The sequence below is a fragment of the Lepidochelys olivacea genome (genome assembly GCF_965140295.1).
Source record: "Lepidochelys olivacea isolate rLepOli2 genome assembly, chromosome: 8".
In the NCBI taxonomy this organism is placed as follows: Eukaryota; Metazoa; Chordata; order Testudines; family Cheloniidae; genus Lepidochelys; species Lepidochelys olivacea.
The window spans coordinates 44,550,352-44,571,914 of record NC_140418.1 but is presented as its reverse complement, the minus strand read 5'-3'; the positions used below and the strand labels follow the sequence as shown (position 1 = coordinate 44,571,914).

The following is a 21,563-nucleotide window of genomic DNA, read 5'->3' as shown; positions in this document are numbered from 1 at the left end:
ATTCTTACCCACGTTCACTTGACTGTCTGTTGATAAACTGATTCTTGTTTTCACTAGAGAGAGAGACCGCGCGTGCGAGAGAGACAGCGAGCAAGCTGTGTGTTAAGCAGAGCGGGGATCCTGAGTTGAATCTAGTAAGCTGGTGTGTGCTGTTCAGTGAATCGAGGGCTGGGCACCGCAGAGGGATGCTTGGGGATGGCGTGTACCTATCGCTAACCTGTACAGAGAGCGAGGCCTGCAGAGGCCTGGCAGGCAGTGCTGGTGCTGCCAGAGGCTGGCGTTTTCAGGGAGCTGATCCACAGTAGGCATAGACATGATGCCCTCATGCCAAGGGCAGGTGGTGGTGAGGTGCCTCACAACCCTGGGTACCCCTGAGACGTGTCATAGGACACCCCATCCAGGACAGAAGCCCTTTTTTAAGGGGGATCCCAAGTGCAGCTGACACCAGGGTGGTTGGGAATGGATGGGCCTAGTTTCCTGCCAATCCCTGGCTGGGGATCTGTAGGGTTTGGGTACTGGCCACAGGGTCTGTTGTGCAGTGATGGTGGTGCCCTTCCTAACACCAGTCTGGGAGAAGTCTGACGGGAACCTTGGAGATTTCCTCCCCCTTAGGAGGGGATAAGGGTTTCATCAGGGGAGGAGTGAACACTGAATACTGGGTGGGCTCTTTGTGCCCTGGCCCGAGATGGAGGTGTAGGGGACACCATGCAGAATTGGCCAAGTGAGACCATGTATAAGTTTGGGCAGAGTGGCAGCTCGCAGCTATGGCAACGAGTGAAAACACCGGTACGCAGACACTGGACATATACTCTTTATTTTGGGGATAAAAAATGCTTATACATTTTGTAGCAATTATTTTCATAATAGACTTTTTTTTAAAATGTAAAAATAAGCACATATTTTCCTGTTATTACTGTAGGAAAATGCTGCTGTGTGAATGGTTACTGCTTATGAGATAAAATACCACCTTAAGGAGATCTCAGCTTTACCAGAAGTATAAAAGAGGCAGAAAGGGACATCGTTCGAACACACCAGATGCAAAGAACATACCTGTCTTGAAATGGCTGCCAAAGTTTAAAAGGCACTTGGGGTTATTTAGGGCTAAAAGGCAAAAGCCCTTGGTTTCTTTGGCATTTATTTAAGCAATCCTTGATTATTTCAGTCCCAAGCCCCCAAAAGGCTGAGTTCTATCTCCTTCACAGTACACACCTCAGTGTGGGCGGGGAAGAGAGGCTGTGTGCGTCAAAAAGCATTAAACAAAAGAATCAGCAACTTCAGCCCAGAAAGGTGGCCCACGGAATGATTCCTGCCAGGGCCCTGCCTTCATGTACCTTTGAGTCAAAAATCAAAAGAAAATGCATTGTGCTCCTAACTTTACTAGGACAAAAGTATCACTCGAAATACTGTACCTGGTAAAATGTGCAGTAACTGCTGCTCAGAGAGGAGCAGACTCCCTATCTTTTGTTGGCAGCAAAATAGTGCTCAAAAATCTCTTTGGAATGTTCATTTGCAGGGATCTCCTGAAGAGGTAGAATTAATGCGACTTCTAGGAATTTACACTTCTACCCTTGACTTGTCCAGAACCCTGCAGGGAAGTGTTCTCACAGGGCAGTACAGAGATCTGGACAAGAGGAGAAGCAGCTCTGTTGTCCAGTTAAGGCTCGATGAAAGCTGGGTTTTGCAAACCCACTAAAAATTTAGAGGAAGCTGCAGTATAATTCCTACTTGTCTTGTGGGATCACACGGGCAACAGCATCACAAGTGTGCAGTTTTGGTATGTGCTGAAGCATATTGCAGAATCAATGAATCCATCTGCTCAGATGTTTCAGATGATGGTTTCTGAACTATTTGGTCTCCAACTTAACCAACTTCCAATTTTAGATGAGGTGCAACTAACTAAAGCCTAGGAAGAAGACTCTAGCATTCTTGCCTTCTAGTGGACAGCACTATATTAGGCTGTTCTGATCACCTCCAAAGGGCATAAAAGGGTCAATATGCCCTATCCCCAGGATTGAGGGTCACATTAACACAGGTGAATGGTACAAAAGGACAAAAATGCTGCATATACATGATTACAACCTAGCCACCTCATGATACAGCACAGAGAGACACAGCACCCAACCTGCAGGACTCGAGAGCACCACAGTCAAACACATTTGACTCTTAGCTGTGATACTGTGTAATGGGATCAGGAATTTTTGGTGTGGGGTCAGGAAACTTCCTCATGCTTAAGCTGAGGGTTTTCCTGAACTACGGCTTCTTTTCTGGGCAGTTTCCTCTTTGAGAAAAGGTGCCTCTGTGGGCCGGCCCTGAGCCCTGGCATTCACGGCAGAGTAGTGTGAAGGAGGGGTCTGACTTGTCTGTGCAAGGTGGGAGCATGGAGGGTAGAAGCTGAGGTAGAAGTCTGACCAGGTATTCAGAGGAGGAGAATGCCATGTAGACTTGTCTGAGAATAAGTCAGGGGCTGCCTGCTGGAAGAGTCAACATTGTACAAGCACTCCTGTAGGCAAGGGTTCAGGAGGGCCTAGGCACTGCATTAGGGAAGAGCTAGGCAGTGGCGGGAGGTGGCTCTAGACAGTTGTCCTCATGTCTATGGCGGCGATTTGGTTAATGGACAGGAGGAGTTCAGGACATTGGTCTAGGGGAGCCATGGGAGGGTGACAGCTCAGATCACAGTCAGAACCAGTAGTTGTGGGGAAAAGGGAAGAATCTGGGATGGTACCAAGGGGGTGTCAGAAGAGCAATAGGGTAAAATTACAGTTATTTGAGGTTGACTATGAGGAAGCTGTAACCAGAAGAAGGATTAAGCTGAGCAACAGTCTCTCAAAGAAAGTGGCGGAATAAGTTTAAAAGCAGACTGGACAAAGTCTAGAGAATATCATATAGAGAGCAATCACGCACTAGTCCCTGGGGAACTGGCTAGAGGTGGGCCAACACATCTTCCCCATCCCCAGCTTCTCTGATTCGGGAAGCGTAAAACCTACAGCAATCACAGTTCTTCCAACGGAAGGCGGGTGGTGGATGGGCGCATTCAGACTTTTGAACACTAAAATGGTTCTTCATTTCCATCCTGGGTGACTGTCATGGGAACCGCAGTCAGCTCAGCTTCAGCAGCCATTTTAACCTCTTCAGGCATAAACCTGCATGTTGCTCCGCTGCTGCTCTGACATATGTGCTGCAGGCCCTCGCTGGTTGCTGCCGAGGCTGGGGCTGGTGGCCACATCAGACCAATCTGAGGCAGAGTGTGGGGACGAGCTTGACCATTGATCAGGTGACTCAGGTGATGGAGTCAGATATGGGTGTTCCCCTGGCAAGTGCCTGGTATGGCTGGGAGTCCTCTCTGTGGCAGAGGAGGAGTAGCTGTGCTGAGATGGCGGAGTGGGGTACTTTCCCACTGAGCTCTGAAACTGGTGATAGGCTGGGAGGTTTGTCTGAGCTACTTGTCCATCCTGCTGAGGAATCACTGCCATGGGAAAGGAGGCACTTGGCAACTGAGCTAGATCTGGTACCTGGTACATGGAACTAAGAGGACCAGCTATATTCTGAGCACAGTTTACCTGTGCCTGCTGGGGCATTGCCTGCTGGTTTATGCCACCTTTGGGAACCAGCTGGAAAGTCATAATAGGTGGCAGTGACACTCTGGAGACTCCGCCGTGCTTCACATCCGTTTGAATCATGCCACTCTGCTGAGGCATGCTGGGGTGAGAATGCACTACCTGGGGGACCATGCCAAACATCTCATTATACTGTGATTCATTCATTTCCATACGACTCATCCATTCAGCAGAAATGTTAACCGGCCTGAGCCGATCGAGCCCACAGTTTGGAGGGGTGATTCTGTGCTGAGAAAGCAGCTGGCTGACTGAAGGAAGCATAGTGCTGGATCCACATCCCAGGGGCTGCTGCTCATGGAGGTTGGAGAAGGACATGGTGTGTGCAGCCTGTACTGATGTGGCAGTGTGCTGCGTGTGTGGGGACGAAGGTAAAACCCCTGGTGATGGCATCACGGGAGACGGTGTTGGTTCAGATACAAAAGCATGGGGGGATTCCAGGGAATCAACTGGTGAGAGGGTCACTGAGCTCTCAGAAAAATGCCCCTTGCTTTCACTCACAGATTTCTTCCCCTTCCTCTTTGCATCCTTGGAGAGATTGGTGGACACCAGGCCCTTGGCACTTGGTTTTCTTGGCTTCTTGCTTAAGGAAGCATGTTTCAAATTGAGGAAGGATCTATTTGGGCCACAGATCACTGGCGAGAGGGCTGAGCTCAGCATGGTGCCAGGATGCCCAGAAGGGCTATGGGTCAGGTTGTACTCATTCAGAAGGTGCACAATGTCATGGTGCATCCGGTCCTGTGCCACATCTCGGGGAAGGCGATCCATGTGGTCTGTGATGTCTCGATTGGCAAAATGGTCCAACAGGATTTTAGCTGCTTCAAAACTCCCTTCCCGTGCTGCCAGGAAAAGCGGTGTCTCCTCCTGAAAACACAAAGAGGAGACATCTCAATAGCTTTTGTGATTACTGTGGATCTAGGGGAAACAATGTCGACTGAGCAAGGGGCAATAGGAGGAACTGCAATCTGTGAGTGGGGAACAGAGTTGGAATACTCCACACACAAAATGCACTACAATTCCACTGAGAGGAACTAGCCAGCACGGCTTCAGGAGGGACTGCTCAGTGAACTATGGGAGAAATAAACTCCCTGCATTGGAAACAGGGGAGTGAGAAGGGAACCAAACAAGAATACAGTCAGCAAAGGCTTGTGTGGGAAAGAAATGAGCCCCCAGCTGAAAGAATGGCCTGTCGTTAGACACTACTGGAATGTGGGAGACCTGGGCTCACCTGTGAACCAGTCTGAGTCCTGGCTAAGGGGGAGTGAGAAGTGGGACTTGAGGCCAATAAGAGCTTCTGGGTACCTGGCACTTTTGAAGAGTCAGGTCACTTAATTCCTAAGTGTAGATTTAGAAGCCTTGCTTCAAGCACCTAGTTTTGAAAAATCTTGGCCTAAATCATTTCCAACGGCAACAGCCCAGCTGCAAAGCATGGAGCTAGTTGGAGAGAGACGGGGCTGAGTGACCAGCGGTGCAGACCATGTGTGAAGGGACACCCCTACTGAGCATACACAGCTGTACCTTGTTGTCCTGCATGTCTCTGTTGGCTCCGTTTTTCAGCAGCACTAATGTTGCCTCCACATTGTTAACAGCAGCAGCCCAGTGAAGAGCAGATTTACCTATGGGGAAATTCAGTCCCTTCAGCAATAAACCAATGAGCAAAGTGGGAGAGGTGTAATACAGCATGCCCAGGGAACAGCTGAGCCTGGCAACCTACAAATCTTCCCAGTACAGTAGTCAGCCCTGCAGCCTCCATGATGTGCTACACCTTGGTATGACCACCTGTGATACACCCATCTGTCCCCACAAAGCTGCAGAAAGTCCTAGCAGGCTCCCTCCATGACACCCAGAACCGCCAGGCGCGTTGCAGAAAGTCTCAGTCCAACCTCCCATGAGACTCCATCTCACTACATGCAATGGGACAGTCTCTCTAGGAGTCTCATGTTCTGTACGCTTGTGAGATGCTGCAGAAAGTCTCAGCACAACCGTCACCACTGTCCCCCCGCACAACTCTCCTCCATACATTTCAGGCATCTCCAAACAACCCACCCTATGTTGGCCAGTCATTCTGCAGTGTGCTGCACTTAATCACTACAAAACCCACCTGTACAGGATACCCTCTACCCTGTTTATTCTTCTAGCTCCAGTGTTATCAACAGTGCAGGTTTTAGCGCTTTGTTCCCATTCTACACCCTGAGAAATGGTCTGAATACAGAAGCCCTCAACCCCCAAGGCCCCGCAATACCATGATCATCCACTGCATTGACATCAGCCTGACAGTTGATCAGCTCGGCCACCATTCCTTCCACAGCCAGTCGGGCAGCCAGAATTAGTGGGGTTGTGCCATCGTTCATCCGCACATCCAGGTCCGTCACTCTGTTACGGATCAGGATCTGAGGCACAGGGGAAGGGTGATTTTTCAATTCCATTAAGAAATAAGACTGAGAATTAATGAGAAACTTCAGAGAAATGTTGTATTCATGTAGCAATATCAGGGCTGAAATATGAGGACTCAGAATAGGCAAGATATTAACAAAAAAGCAAGTGAAAACTGAATAATTACGTGCAACATAATTACGTGTGTGTGGAATCCTGAGTTACTAATATCAGAAAAAACTAGACCTACAAAGAACCTTCATCCTTTTACCCTTGGTCCAATGCATTGCTCACAGTCTGAGAGCAGCATGGCCAAGGACACAGTACATGCCCAGATGCATCCTTCTGGGTGGGCAGGCAGATGTGCCATGCATTGCAGTTGCCTAACGCCACTATCTCAGCTAGTGTCCTAAAAGGGATTCCTTAAATGGTTTACCTGGAAGACACCCTGTGCATCAGCTGCCACAGCTGCATGAAGGGGAGACCGGCCCATGTTGTCTCGTGCATTAGCATCAGCACCAGCGTCTAGTAAGCGTTTTGCTGCATCTGCTCTTGAATAGCGGGCTGCTAAATGCAGTGCCATCTCCCCAGTACGGTCTGTTTGGGCTTGCAGGTTGGCACCTTGATAAATCAAGTCTGTTATTATATTTGCTGAAGAATCTTCCATTTCTTCATCTTCGTCAGAGCTGCCCACACGGAGAGATGCCAACATGAGTGGAGTGCACCCATCTGCAACAGAAGAGAAGTTTGAATGGTAACACCTGCATAACAGCAAAGGAAAGCAGATTGTGCCTGTTCCTAGCACCATAGATCCTCTCCTTCTGTGCACTTGCACTGGGCCAGTGACAATCCCTTCCTTCCACGTCGGTGCATGCAGCTCCCTTTTACCTGTTCGCGCTGTGTTATGCTGTTCACATTTGGAAGGCTTTCTTCCCAACCACAGGGCTAGGAACTTAGTTCAAATGAAAGCTTAGAGACTGCAGAATCTGATTGTTTAGGCCCCATGCTCACCAAGGAAACTTTCCTGCTCATAACTGTTTCCCACTTAGTAGCTATCACGGGGGTCAGAAAGGAAATATGATGATGTTACAACAGCAATAAAAGAAGGGGGATCCAATAATCATTACAATTGATGAAAAGATTTCCATACATTTGGATGAGAAAACTGGACCAGGCCCTGAGTAAGAACGTCCCAGAACATGCCGCAGATATTACAGTATACGAATGAAAATGATCTTTAGTGCTGTACTAGCCAGAATAAAAGTCAGAGCCAATTCTCTTGCTCCCAGGAATCACTTCAGCATAGAACAGATCACACAGGGCCATGCAAGCTGATGAGAGAGCTTCAACTAACCACTTCAAAGGCCAGCAGAACACTCCCAGTGCATCTAGTCAACCGGGAAATACTGGAGCATAAGGGGAAAGTTTCTTCCTAAACTTAAGTGATCACTTGATGCTCTAGTTAGGAGACTGCCAGTAACAGAAAAGATGAAAGTCACAAGGGCTGTCTGAGTTATGGTGACCAAAACTGATCTCAGTTCTCAAGGTGAGGACATATCAGAGAACATAAGACCACTACAGTATCAGCTGTAATATTATTCCTCTGTCCCTAGGAGACAGCAGAATGTCATATACACACAGCTGACCAAGGCTGCTTGTTAAGTAGATGTCTTCTTGTTTGTGCAGATTAATGGTATAAACTCATGCTCTAATGTCAGAAGGAAATCCTCCCCCCAACTTCTACGCAGACTACATGCTCTTGTGGAGTATAACCCTGCTCAACAGCCTCTCAGCAACTGCTGGCACAGATCAGTGCAGTAACACCGCTACCAGACTAGATGAGCTCTTGGTCATAGGCGCAGAAACTAGGGGTGCAGGGGATGCTACAGCACCCCCAGGTGTTACGTGGGGCCAGTAGCCCCACACCCAGGCCTCCACTCCCCAGCCCAGGGCTTGGGTCCCGGCTGCCAGCCCTGCTTCCCGGCTGCTGGCCATGTGCCTGGGGTCCCCCTCCCAGGGCTCTGCTCTTGGGGTGCTGGCCCCGCTCCCTGGCCACTGGCCCTGTGCCCACGCACATAGCTCCTGGGGCTCTGCTCCCAGGGTCCTGGCCGCTGACCCCACAGCTGGGGCTCTGCTACTGGCCCCACATGCAGGGTCCTGGCTGCAGGCCCCGTGCCCAGGGCTCCACTCCTGGCCCTGTGCCCGTCCCCAGCCTTTGCCCCCTTACCCCTGTCCGGGTCCCCCACCTCCTGGAGACACGGCACTGCTCCCAGCCCCAGCCGGGGAGAGCACGCCGACAGGGGTAAGGGGGCTGGCTTTTAGCACCCCCACTATTAAAGGGTTCCAGCGCCACCACTCCTGGTTATTTCCAGGATAGCAATTCATCCTTCATCTCTGCTGCAATGGTACCTTGACCACCGCCTCTGGGAGTTTTAGTGCCTTAATGGACTTCCTAGACTGTCTTTATGTATTGTTCCTTGTCCTACCATTTTCTGATACTGTCAATTCCCTTCCTTTATTTCACGCTATACTCCAAGCAATGCAGACCACGAGTCTGTCTTCCCGGAGTCTTTTTTCTAGACTGCATAGTAGGTCTCTCTCTCTCTAGCCTTAGCTCTTGGTCAAACTTTGTGTAATTTTGCTGGTGTCTCTGCATGTTCTGCATCTTTACCCTGCATGAGGACTACAAGTTCTCACTGTTTTAGGTGTGGTTGTTCTAATGTTGGGAGAAGCTGGCAGGAGCCCCGGGGAGAGTTCTCTTTTCATAGTGCTACAGTTTACTCCAGACTGACCTGGACCTCTGACATTGACATCCAGCCCATCCACTTCCTGATCCTCCTGCGGTGGTGTAAGGGCTAGAGATGGGGTCCTACAGATGTCAGCTGCTTCTAGATGTTGCTGTGTCCACTGGCGCTGATCTACCTGCTCCTCTCCATCTGACAGCAAAGCTTGGTCTTCAGCCTGCACAGGGAAAATAAAAGTTTATTTCAAAACCCAGTCAAATAGCAGCAGACACTTTCAACACTGGTTTTTAAAACAAGCGTCTCCATTTACACAGCGTGGCATTCTTGAAGTTGAAGTTCCCACTGTGCAAGAACTGACCTGGATTTACAAAGAGATTAGCATTGCCAAAGCTTCTCTTTTCTCCTTTAGAGTCTGGAGGTCTGTACAGGAAGGGGCTCTGGCATGAAGTGATTTTGTTCCTGTTCTGCACTGGAGCAGTTACCCTGATTTTAAGATTTGCGGTTTGGACAGTGTTAACTTTTAGAAGGTTTTTAGATGTTCAGGATTAAGGGGGTATTTTGGGGGAGGGGCATGTTACAGAAGTACCAAACCTTATCCCAGGTAGAACAAGAAGAGTCTCAGTGGTTAGAAGGCAGTGTTCAATGCCTAGCACCTCTTACCTTTGCTCTCTTAGGCAGAGGTCCTCCATTGCCAGTCCAGTGCTCGCTGGGACTGCAGTCAGTCAAATTACCCTCTGTAGCTTGAACAGACAGATTCCTAAATAAATGGGAGAATGTGTGTCACATTGCAGACTGACAAAGTGAGAGCGGGATCACTAACACTCTAAATTTAACTAGTTGTGTGTATGTGTGACGGGGCATCTGCCTCACACTGGCTGGTAAGGGGTTAATGGAGCCCTAGGGAGGCTGCGTGGAAAGCAGACAATAGGAGAGGGGCTGTTCAGAAAGCAGCCAATCAGGGCCGGACAGGCCCATATAAGAAGAGCTGCAGGGCAGAAAGCAAGTTCAGTTGCTCCCTGGAGCTCAAGGAGGGAGAATTGGCTGCCTTGCAGGAGGAAAAAAAGCTAGCACTTTGGACAAGATAAGGGGAGTGAGAGCAAGCTCCTGGCTGACTGCTAGCCTGCTGAGGCCCTGAGGTAAGGACGAAGATAGTGCTGGGCTGCGGGGAAGTGGCCAGGGAAGTAGACTAAGAGGTTGGAAGGGATGCAGCATGTGACTGCCATCTATAGGGTCCCTGGGTGGGGAATTGGAGTAGTGGGTCCCTCCCCCACTCGCCACTGAGGAAGTGGCTGGACAGTCAAACTGTGGTACTGTCCCCCAGAATGGGGAGCACAGTGTATGGCACAACCGGAGGGCTGTGTCCTGAAGAGGATGCCGTGGTCCTTGGAGCGACATGGGTCCAGAAGCAGAAGTGACAGTATGTGAGGCACCACAGAAAGAGGGCACACTGGCTAGCAGTGCTGATCCCTGGGACGGCCAGCAGGCGGTGTCAGACTGGTGAGTCACACCCTGTCACACGTGGTGGAGAATGTGGGCAGATGGTCACCCCTGATATAAGGGAAGGATAGAGGCTGCGGGGACAATTGCCCATCACAGAGATTGCAGAGACTATTTGAGAGACAGTGGAGGTGGAGACACAATGGAGATGCAATATGTGGAAGCATGTTTTGCTTAGGGCTTATATACCCTCCTAGACTGGACTTCAAAGTCCATGCCCCTGCGAAAAGGGGCCAAAAAGCAGCAAGGGCAGCTTCAAGTCCTGCTGCTCCAGGTACTCGAAACCCAACAGAGACAATGGGAGGCACAAGAGTACCTGCAGACCTATGACCCAGTTAGCAGAGCAGCAGCTGAACCTATTCAAGTTGTTGCGAAGGGGAGTCCATAGAAACTGCACGGAGCAAGAGGGGATGCAAGGCACCTGGAACAGGAGGCTAGGAGGATTCTATGCCTGTGGGCAACAAGTACACTGGAAGGCAGAGTGCCCCTACAGGGATAGGGGACTGAAACCTCACCCAGAGAACAGGAGGAAGGTAGGACCCAGGAGAGCCCCACCTGTGGGGAGAACAAGGAAGGGATGGGCGTGTTGGGCCTGTGAGCAACAGGTGCACCTGCGAAGGGAGTGTCCGGACCTCAGCTGTGGCGTCAAGACTGGCCCCGGGGAAGCGGCTAAGCAAGGGAAGGAACATGGGAGGCCCATGGCCAAAAGGAGGCAAAGGGCTTCCTGTTGATGCCATGAGGAGGGCTGTGTAAGAAGATATTACCCCCTTAGGAGAAGGTGGATTGAAAAGGACTGTGTCAGAGACTGCCCAGATGGATGAGGCAGGGAGGACTGTGGACCTGGTAGTATGGAGAATAACATGACTGGGACAGAGGGAGCCTGACCTGCTAAGTGGGAAATACTCTCCTAGATAAACTTTAAACACTCTTTACATCTGATTTAATCACCCTTGCAAAGGTGGCATCCATAGCCTTGCATAACAGACTTCCATTGAACTGGAGACTGGTAAAGGCTTTTTGCCATCTAGCCAGGGATGAGATCTCAGAAATTGTCCTGCAGCAAGCAGGCTGGAGACCTGGTGGAATCCAGAGTGGCCCTTATGAGGGGTAGGATGTAAAATGGGATGAATGCAGATTTAACTTCAGATCTGAAGGTGGTGCAGGTCTCCTGCAGCAGTGTGAACTACCCTGCTGACTACCGACTGAGCTCTTATGAGCCATTTGCCCAGATATGGATACTCCTGCAACAGATGAGTCACAATCGCTTCCACGCACCATGTCAATACCCAGTGTGCAGGGAAGGATCTTGCACTGTTCATTTCTTGCCCACTGAGAACGTGACATGTTTCTTCCATTTTGGGAGGTAAAAGCAAGCACTTTTAAGGCCGAGGGCCTAAAACCCACATGGGGCTTGTAAGCAGGGATTATGGTGCACAGAGAAGCCACACAGAATAAGACTTTCCTCAGTTATTCATGCCATTTGGAAAAGGCCAGAATAGGGGCTAGGCTATGATTTTTTTTGTTGATGCACAATCACGCTTCATGATTTAAAATTCACAGAGTCAGACACCAACCCTGATAGGTAACATCTAGTTTATCCCCTAGAGTGTAGTGCAAGACTGTTACCTACAGTGGGTTTTCTGGTGCTTTATGCAATCTAGTTTTAAATTTATCCATGGGCTGGGACTTCCATCTGTGACATTATATGAGTTATCAAATGAAAGACCATCTCACCTGAACATCTGAACAGAGAAAAAGCATGAGAAATTTTAGACTGACATGTAAATTCACCCCACCCCCCAAAGTTTTAAGTACCTTTAATTAGGGACTTATGCACTACATGGTGGTTTGGTTGGCTCCCAAAAACCTAGCATGCATTAGCATAAAGGCATTCAATGACCCAGTAGAGACTTACTTCAGTCCAACTGCATCTTCCCCAACTGGCTCTCTGCGCTTGTGGTTACTGGGGTCCCGGCGTAGAACAAAACCCTCCGGAAGCCAGAGGGAGCCATGCTTGCGCTTTCTCTTTGCCACAAGCACACCCAACAACAGGATGAAAAGGATGATCACAGCTGCCACAGCAAGTAGGTAAAGCAACTGGGTTTTCTTTGGTAGCCATGGTTCACCTAAAAATCCCAATTAAAATACAGCAAGGTAAGTGCTTTTTTGGAGAGCAGCCTTCAATCCTCCTTTGCTCTTTTTGTACATAGGGTTTCCTTCTTCATGAAGGCAGTGATTTTTCTCTACTTCACAGTGGGTTTAGAACAAAGGACGCCAAGGCCTTAGGAAGTTCAGACTCTGGCTATGCACAGTAAGTTCTGACAAGCCAGTATAACTGTACAATGAACACAGCACTTTCATTCTATCGTCTAGCCTTTGTTATATGTTTTTCAGAGTGCGTTTTAAAAGGTTGTAGGGCTGCAGAAAGCAAATTCTGAAGAAGTGTAACACTGCTTGGAGTTCATGAACAAGCTGCACACGGCTTCATGAACAAGATCTTCAATAGGTGCACTCAGTTGTTTTGACGAAGATCCTGTTCTTTTTAAAAAGATCCTGTTCTTTGCTCATCTGGTTCAAGATATCTATTCCCAAATCAAGTTTGAGAGATCAGATTTTAAAGTCACAACACTACTAGGTATAAAGAAGTTGTTTCTGGTCAAGTGCTGAATCTTGTAACTAGGGCTCAGGTTCTGGTGGAATCTAGGGAAATTCTGATTTGGAGAAGAGGAAATTTCTGGCAGGCTGAATTTTTATTAAAGGCGCCTATTTAAATATCAGCTCAGGGGGGTTGGAATGTTTGAATGAGTTCTAGCAGACAGATGTGATGGTCAAAGGTGTGTGACAAATCTCTCACAAGGCTCTGCAACTTATCACCTCCACATATGCATTTTACAACTCGTTTTACACTCCACACTATAAAATGTAAAAAAAATTCATCACATGAAGTGTACCACACATGCACATAATGGCCACACATACCTGTAAGGGGGGGGGTCAGTAAATTAGCCCGCAATATGACTAAGTTTTTTGCAGGATTCAAGAAGCTGTATTTGAACAGTAAGGTGCAGGCAGGTGTTGAAGTGCTAATCAACAATTAAAACGTGCCATTTCATACATTAAATCAAGCATTTACTTCTTTCATGAGCCAGACATATCCCCCATCTCTTCCAACGTTACTTACTTTGGACAGACACAAAGGGGTAGGGCAGCATGCCCTTGATGGCCTGAGCTGCTAAGAGAGCTGCAGCGGCTTCTGTGCTCTTAAAGCACTGGTCTGAATCTTCAATACATTGGCGATTGTCAATTTCCAGGAACACCTTTGTGCTGCAGGAACAGAATTAAAGTGCAGAGAAGTAAGCAAAGGAAGAGAGAATTGGTCCTTCTAAATGGTGCATCCCTAAGTTAAAATTTAGTCTCCCAGGTTAATTCTTCCAGCCTAGCATTGTATTTAGATCTCCAACGATCTCCATAGTTTTATACTTCTCCTGTGGCAGAACATAGACATATTTTAGGCCACAAATACTGCATACATCTGAGCACACCTCACACCCACAGTACCTATCAATACAGTCTCACTAGTGATGCACAAAGGAATTCACTCACCCAATGACCTCCTGTTCAAGTTCTCTGGGCTTGCGAGTGCCCGAGAGCGATCGCCGACTCCGTGATGCCAGGCTCTCCCCATAGTACGGGTACACCATGGGGTTTCCCTGGGAGTCCAGTTTTATTCTCAGGTTGGTATGAAGAAGGGATCCTAAAGTCCGCAGGAAACTGCGGGCATCACTGAGCAGCTGATCGGGGGGCATCAATACCACAATAATAAGGGTCCCTTCTGCCAGTTTCTCAGCTTTGTCACCAGCGCAGTCCAGGCCATCCCAGCCACACTCCTCACTGTTACAGCCCTGGTCACAGCGCCTGTCTGCATAGTGATCTGCACAGTACTTATCATACCTAGGAGAGGGGCATGGGGTTACAAACAGCAGCACACCAGTGTTTCATTATACCTCTAGTCTGGGGCCTGCAGAAGAGGATACAAACCTTTCCCCACTAGCTAATCAACTCCAGTCTGGGTTCAGATTGAGGAGAAGACTGGAGGGGCTGTGGCATATCGGGTGAGGTATTTCACCTCTGGGGTGAAGCTGGCCCCAACTCTGGTTCTGAGTGGGTGGAGGAGATGTAATACCTGTAGGTCATCTGGTTTCGTTAAAGGGAGAGAATTGCTCAGTCCAGTAAACGGTCCTGCACCCAGCATGGGGATCAAGCGACTGGTTACCATGGCAAAGCTGCAGCACCTGCTGCCTGCTAGTGATTAGAAAGGAGCACCCCAGGAGTTCAGCTGTGGGTCTCACTCCTGTGCCAAGTTTGTATGGGGTAGGAGTCAGAACACGAAAAGACACCTATAAGTTCATTTTCCCCAGGACCTCAAGAAACACTCTGCTCTGGTTGGAGGGGTTTGCTCTAGTTTGAGTTTCTTTGGGAAGTAGGAGAGAGGTGCAGACTTTGCACTATGTTCAGTAAGCTGCTTTGCATGCGGTGTCACTGAGCAGACTATGTAACTTTGCCCGTAAACACACATCTTCCAAAAGTTATTTCCAAAGAAAGCTGAAAAACGGATGAGAGAGGGAGAGTTCTTTGATGCGGGGGGCCTAGCGAGGGTGCAGAGAACACGCGCCCTTCCCAGGGCTGCGGGGGGAGAGGCAGCACAGGCCAAGCATTCAAGCTGTTAGAAGCACTAGCGAGAACTTTGTGTTAGTTACAGAGATCTCAGCAGTCAGGAGCAGGCCTTACTTGCATAGCTTGCTATTCTGCTGACACCTGAAGTTGTCGAAAAGGCACTCGGGTGTGTTACAGAGCTCGTCGCACTGGCCATTGAAGTGCTGCCAGCAGTTCAGCGAGGAAGAGCATTTGGCCCAGGGATCCTCCACTGTCAGGGAACAGTCACCTCCATCCCACTGGCAGGCGTGCGTGTTACAGTCCTCGTCGCAGTAGCCATCTTTTGCTCTTTCTGCACAGTGTTGGCCCAGACAGCCCAGAGGCTGTTGGCTGGGGCGCACTGAGTGTTCACACTGGCTGCCTTCAGACTGATCTGGACACTGGCAGTAGTAGTAAGGTGGCTGAGTCCTGGGATAGCAGCTTCCACCATTCTGGCACGGCGCACTGGCACAGCCTGTACCAGTCTGGCATGCCGTGCCAGCTGAGAGCTTTGGGCAGTAACATCGGGGCCCAGAGGATGTCTGGATGCATTGCTCCCCTTTCTTGCATTTCACTTGCCCACAGGCACTGTGGCTGCCAAACTCACATTTAAACCCAGAATAACCCTATGAGAAAAGTGGGGAGATCAGACTGATTAATGTTCTTAGGGCTGGTGAAGAGATTTTGGTTATGTCATGCACAAGGGTGCACAAACATGAGTTTATCTATTTCACAGACCCAACCCCCATGTCAACTCCTGTATCCCTACTCCAGGAACTTGTGGAGCTTTCCTAGATCTAACCACAGACACACTGGTTCCTGGAACCTCCAGGACTTTGAGCAGAAAGCCCACTAAGGAACTGGTCCCTACACCAAGAAGCTTATCTATCTGGCCTTGCCTTACAAGTCCATAGTGCACCCTTGAAGTGCATGTGCTATAGTTAAGGTTGCAAGACAATCTCCATCAGAATCTCATTTTCTCATAAGATGATAATTGTCAAGAATTTTCACACCTTTGGGGCTGACATTTCCCAGGATTGATCACTGAATGGAGTTGCGTGTGTACCTGGTTTTGACAAGCTGGAACACATTTTCTTTTGTTTTTTATTCATGAAAAGGGCTTAGTGGAGTTCTGTGTAAACAAGTACTCAACGGAGCAGCAAAAAACCTAACACTAAATGTCTAAAACTATCTTTAGGACAGAGAAGTTGGCTAAGCTTTCTCAGAAGGGTACTGCTCGGGATGGGAATGGCAAATCTCAGCTTACCACCTGTGGCATCCAGAAGGAACTGACTGGTGGGTGGGGCTGCACGCCTATGCTCAGCTGGGAGGCACATGGATGCTAGTGCAGCTCCAATGGACACAGCTTCCCACAAAGTTCAGAGGGTGCACACTTCCCCTACAGCAGGGATCAGTGCTCGCCATACTCAAAGAATAAGCAGTTTGATGGATGCTTTGAGGATCTTTGCGCTGCTCATGAGCGGACGCTAACTGACGGGGCTCACTACCTGCTGCCACCGGGACTTACTGTACAATAAAGCCAGAAAATGTGGGGATGTCTGAGCTAAAACATGCCGTGTAAGGGCATGGCACTTACTGGAGGACACTGGCAGATGAACCCATCAGGCACGTGACTGGCAACAGCACAAGTACCACCATTCTGACAAGGCTGCTGGGGACACACATCTGTTACGGTCTCACAGCGACGACCTGAGAAGCAGACACACAAGGGAAGGAGAGCACACACAGTTAAAATCAAATGGCTGCTCAATCCTCCCTTTATTTTTCAAGAAGAGACACTGACAAAAGATCCTCCACCAATCCGCAAGCGTCATTCACTCTGTGATTCTAAGTGTCCCTGAACTGTGGCACCTGGGGTGGAGCTGCAGAACGCCCTCTGGACAGTACCTAGCGGTACAACGTAGCTCGTGTTCCACATTCAATTCTGGCCATATCACCAAAATGGTATCAAAGAATTGGCAGCAGTCAAGAAAAGGGCAAAAAATTTGATCATGGATTTGGATGGAGCGATTTATGGAGAAAGTTAAATATGTATGGCTTGTTTAAGATGGCAGTGTTCAGAGAAGTAGAAATGAGAGTTGTGCACCCCTCAGATAATTGTAAACACTAAGGAGGGAAAGGATTTAGGGTAATGAATTGGGAAAAACTAGGAATATGAGATTAGGATAGATGAGATGAATATCAGGAAAGATGAATATCAGGAAAGAACTTCCTGGCAGTGAAGCGTATCAGGCTGTGGAATTCTCTCCAGCGGTATTTACGGAAGTCCCATTGCTCTAAGATCTTAAAACCAGACTGGCTAAAACAGCAGAAGTCTGTGGGGTGAACAATCATGGATTGTCACGGAAATGGACCGGATAACCTATCAACTCCTAGAGAAGGGCAGGACAATAAGGATAATGTTTTGATCAAGTCAATGGGAAACTGGGATAGCATTTCCAGATACTCACCAGTGAAGGCACTGCGGCATACGCATGTATAATCATTGACCAGCTGAATGCAGTCTAGGCTACCATGAGGGCTACAAGGGTTGGAAAGGCACTCATTAATATCCCCCTCGCAGCGCTCGCCTGCAAAGCCTGGGAGACAGTGGCACCTGTAGCCCCCAATTTGATCAATGCACTGTCCTCCATTAAAGCAAAGGGGTCCTCCCAGATCTGAAGCACAGTCATCAATGTTCTCCTCACAAAGATGGCCTGTTAAAACAAGTGAGAGAAACCAAACCCTCAGGCATCACGGCCTCATTTCTTATAGTTAATTAAGTTACCAAAGTCGACCTTCCATTTAATACCAGATTCACCTCGGTTAGGATCCCTGCCCAATGCATTTACTTCAGCCTCAGATCATCCCCAATGAATGTGTGGGTTAGATTGAGCCAGGTCTCAGTGGCTTTCGTTTAATTTAGGGTTTATATATTTTTTAGAAAATTTGATTTAGTCCTATGGTTGAGGAATTATCTTTCAAAGCGATTGTTTGCTGAAACTGCCAGACAGTTCTGTATTGTCACTTGAAAGGCTAAAAACTACCAATATTAATTTAGTTTGATGGTAACCCTGAAACCTGATGACGAGAGTTTGGATCAACATACTTCAAATCATCAGCAATGGAACAAGTTGACAGAAGTGTCTGTGGATAGAATACAGACTCACGACTGGCAGGGCACCACTGCTGGGCATCTAGGACAAGCCTTGGACATTGCTAGGGATGGTAGTTCCATAAGTTCCCCTCAGCAGCTTGTTCTGTTTAACCTATTCTATCTGAGGGTCAGACACTGTAGGGAAAGTGTACTAAATCCATTACTGGTTCTGCCTCAGATAATAAGATATAGGATTCAGCTGAAGAACCAACCCGTAACTAATCCAGTTGAACCATATTTTCCTCATGCTTTACACAGAATACTCCAATTTATGTAACTCACTAGAATCTTTGCTCTTTTGTAACACCCTGATATTACTGACTCATTTGTTATCCACTATAAGACCCCAAGGCCAGCCAGCATCCCAGTTTTTATTTGGGAATTTGGCTATTCCTTCCAACATGGACCATTTTACTCATATAACTAGCATGCATGCCCCGCTTTTATCCATTAAACTTGTGACCCTAGCAAAAACCTGGTTTGATATGATGTATTAGTACCTGTTGCAAGAGGCATGAAAGGATGAGAGAACGAACAGTGGTGATGAAGGAAGCCAAAGAGCCTAGGTGAAAGAAACTGTGATAGGAACACAAACAAACAGAATCCACAAGAATTCTTTCCTCCCTAGCACTTCAACAATGTAGTTAATGCTGCATACCCTTCACAGGGGAAGAAGTTAATGGGGCAAGAAATGTCTGCTCTCATATGCAAGCTTGTATTGAAAGCTATGTTTTGAAAAACAGGTGACGAAGAAGCCAGAACGGAAGTAGTATGTTGTTAAACCTTAACTCTACTATAATGCAATTTTGTTTAAGAATTTCCTTTAGGGACGTTCAATATATGAAGACTTTAAAAAAAAAAAAAAAAAAAAAAAAGAGAAAAAAAAAAAAAGAATTCTACCATGTACTCTCTAATGGGTTCAGTAGTAGCAACCTTACATTTTTTTCCATTTAACTTTTGGGGATAGATTCAGTTACAGCAGCAGATTTGAGCCCCACTGGAGCAGTGAAAAGTAGCTGCAGTGTATTGGTCAAATAACAGAAAGCAGCTGCAAATCTGACTTATCAGAACAGCACAAAGAAGCCAGAGTGCACTGCTGCACTGGGCCCTTAATTTGCAATTAAATTGTAAATGAGGGTCGCCGGAAGATGCCCAGAGCGCTCTGCGAAGCCCAAAAGCTCGTGACTGGGACTGTCTCTAACGCAAACCTGGTGGACCAGACCTCAGTGGATCTGTAAAAGATCCTCACAAAGGGGGCTGTCTCTGCATGGCATCGCTCAACAAACAGCCTGCCTGGGTCTAAGGTTGTGTGCCTCTGAACTCATTCCTTTGAGCTCAGAACTCATTTTCCTTTGGACATTTTCCTCAGGATTAGCCACTCAGCAGCATCTGCAAGTTAAAGAACTCCAAGAGAATGTGTATGAACTCAGATACACAATGTCCAAAAAGCAAGGCTTGAAAACAGCTGGTATCTATACATACGTTGTACCAGCAACTCTGAATGAAAGCTGAGCTTCTGACGATAAAGGGCAGGTCTGCTCTAAAGAATTATTTCAGTATAAGGAAGGAGGGTGATGCTCTCCCGCCAACATAGCGCTGTGCACACGAATGCTTATGTCGGTGCACCCCCGAGTGACAAATTTTGCTGACATAAGTGCTCATGTGGCCTGAGTACCTTTCCCAGACCTGAAGAAGAGCTCTGTGTAGCTCAAAAGCATCTCTCTCCAACAGAAGTTGGTCCAATCAAAGATATTATCTCCCCCACCTTGTCTCTCTAAGTATCTAGACAGGCAGACAAAGGCCATGTCTATATGTACAGAGCTGTAGCAGCGATACAGCTGCACCGCTGTAGCACATCTGTCAAGGTTCCCTCCCCACTCTGAACTCTAGGGTACAGATGTGGGGACCTGCATGAAAAACCCCCCTAAGCTTATTTCTACCAGCTTAGGTTAAAAACTTCCCCAACTTCCACAAATCTCGGTTTGTCTTTGGACTGAGGTATGCTGCCACCACCAAGTGATTTAGACAAAGAATCAGGGAAAGGACCACTTGGAGTTCCTATTCGTACAAAATATCCTCCCAAGCCTACACCCCCTTTCTTGGGGAGGCTTGAAAAATAAACAAGGTGAGCACAAACCAGACCCTTAGATTTATAGGACACTAAAAACCCAATCAGATTCTTAAAAAACAGAACTTTATTATAAAGAAAAAAAAGTAAAAGAAGCACCTCTGTAAAATCGGGATGGAAGGTAATTTTACAGGGTAATAAGATTTAAAAAAACAGAGGATTTCCCTGTAGGCAAAACTTAAAAGTTACAAAAAACAGGGATAAACCTCCCTCTAGCACAGGAAAAATTCACAAGCTAAAACAAAAAATAAACTAACGCATTTCCTTGCTTTACTTACAATTTTTGTAATGTAGATGCTTAATTCAAGTAGGGCTTTGGGAGATGTATTTTCCCTGTCCTGATTCCTCGCTGACCGGATAGAACCAACAAAGAGAACAAAGAAAAAACCTTCCCCCACAGATCTGAAAGTATCTTCTCCCCTTATTGGTCCTTTTGGTCAGGTGCCAACCAGGTTACCTGAGCTTCTTAACCCTTTACAGGTAAGGAGGGATTTTATGATACCCTTAGCTGTATGTTTATGACAACATCTGATGAAGATGCTCTCTGCCAATGGTAGAGAGTTCTCCCATCAGCAGAATAAAACCACTTCCATGAGCAGCAGAAACTCTTTCGCCGACACAGTGCCGTGTACACGATTGCTTATGTCGGTGTAACTTATGTCACGCGTGGGGGGAGGGTGTTTTTTCACACCCCTGAGCGACATAAGTTATGCCAACATAGCCTAATACTTAGGTGTATAGGATTGAAATGCAAAATGATCTTTGAACTGGAGTAATGGGCTGAAAACAATACATGGAATTAAATAAAAATATAAAGTGGTTCACATAGGAATAAGTGATTATCTAGACTGGGGATCCTTGCTGGGCACTCATACTAGTGTGTGATCTGAGTTGGAGTAGAGTTTAATAACACACAGCAAGTGGTTTATGTAGTTATATAATCCTGTTTAAGGTCTGAGTCATCTATTCAGCTCTACCTGGCACAAATTTGGCCTTACCTGGAGAACTGTGCTCCAGTAAGGGCATCACATTTCAGAAAAGAAACTGAAGAAGATTCAGAGGAAGATAAAAAGTTTAAAACTGGTTTGGGAAACAAAATCTATGCAGAAAAGCTGAATGAACTGGGCATGTTTAGTTTGGAAAATGACTAAGCAGAGATAAATATTTGCTGACTAGTGAAAACATTTGATCCCATGTGCACTTTATAACACCTTTATCTATATCTACTATGGCAAAACTAACAGTAGTAGCTTAATGTACAGCAGGGAAAATGGAGATTAAATTGAGCAAACGTTATATCAAACACACTATCAATGGAGGTTATGGAATCACCATCACTGAAATATACAAGCTTGCCAACT

The 21,563-nt window shown here is 47.4% G+C and overlaps 1 protein-coding gene across 1 annotated transcript in view; it reads right to left on the bottom strand.

Moving 5' to 3' along the window:
• Positions 1-795: 795 nt before the first annotated feature.
• NOTCH2 (notch receptor 2) overlaps positions 796-21,563 on the bottom strand; it is a 132,794-nt gene continuing 112,026 nt past the window's right edge. Inside the window, exons 22-33 of the mRNA XM_084637742.1 lie at positions 17,389-17,634; positions 16,515-16,627; positions 15,014-15,543; positions 13,829-14,176; positions 13,407-13,549; positions 12,141-12,351; positions 9,389-9,485; positions 8,777-8,945; positions 6,421-6,713; positions 5,854-6,001; positions 5,130-5,227; positions 796-4,475 (exon numbers count right to left, since the gene is read on the bottom strand). Of these exons, the coding sequence (XP_084493868.1) occupies positions 3,129-4,475; positions 5,130-5,227; positions 5,854-6,001; positions 6,421-6,713; positions 8,777-8,945; positions 9,389-9,485; positions 12,141-12,351; positions 13,407-13,549; positions 13,829-14,176; positions 15,014-15,543; positions 16,515-16,627; positions 17,389-17,634 (3,743 nt within the window). The 3' untranslated portion in view covers positions 796-3,128. The remainder of the gene's footprint in view (positions 4,476-5,129; positions 5,228-5,853; positions 6,002-6,420; positions 6,714-8,776; positions 8,946-9,388; positions 9,486-12,140; positions 12,352-13,406; positions 13,550-13,828; positions 14,177-15,013; positions 15,544-16,514; positions 16,628-17,388; positions 17,635-21,563) is intronic.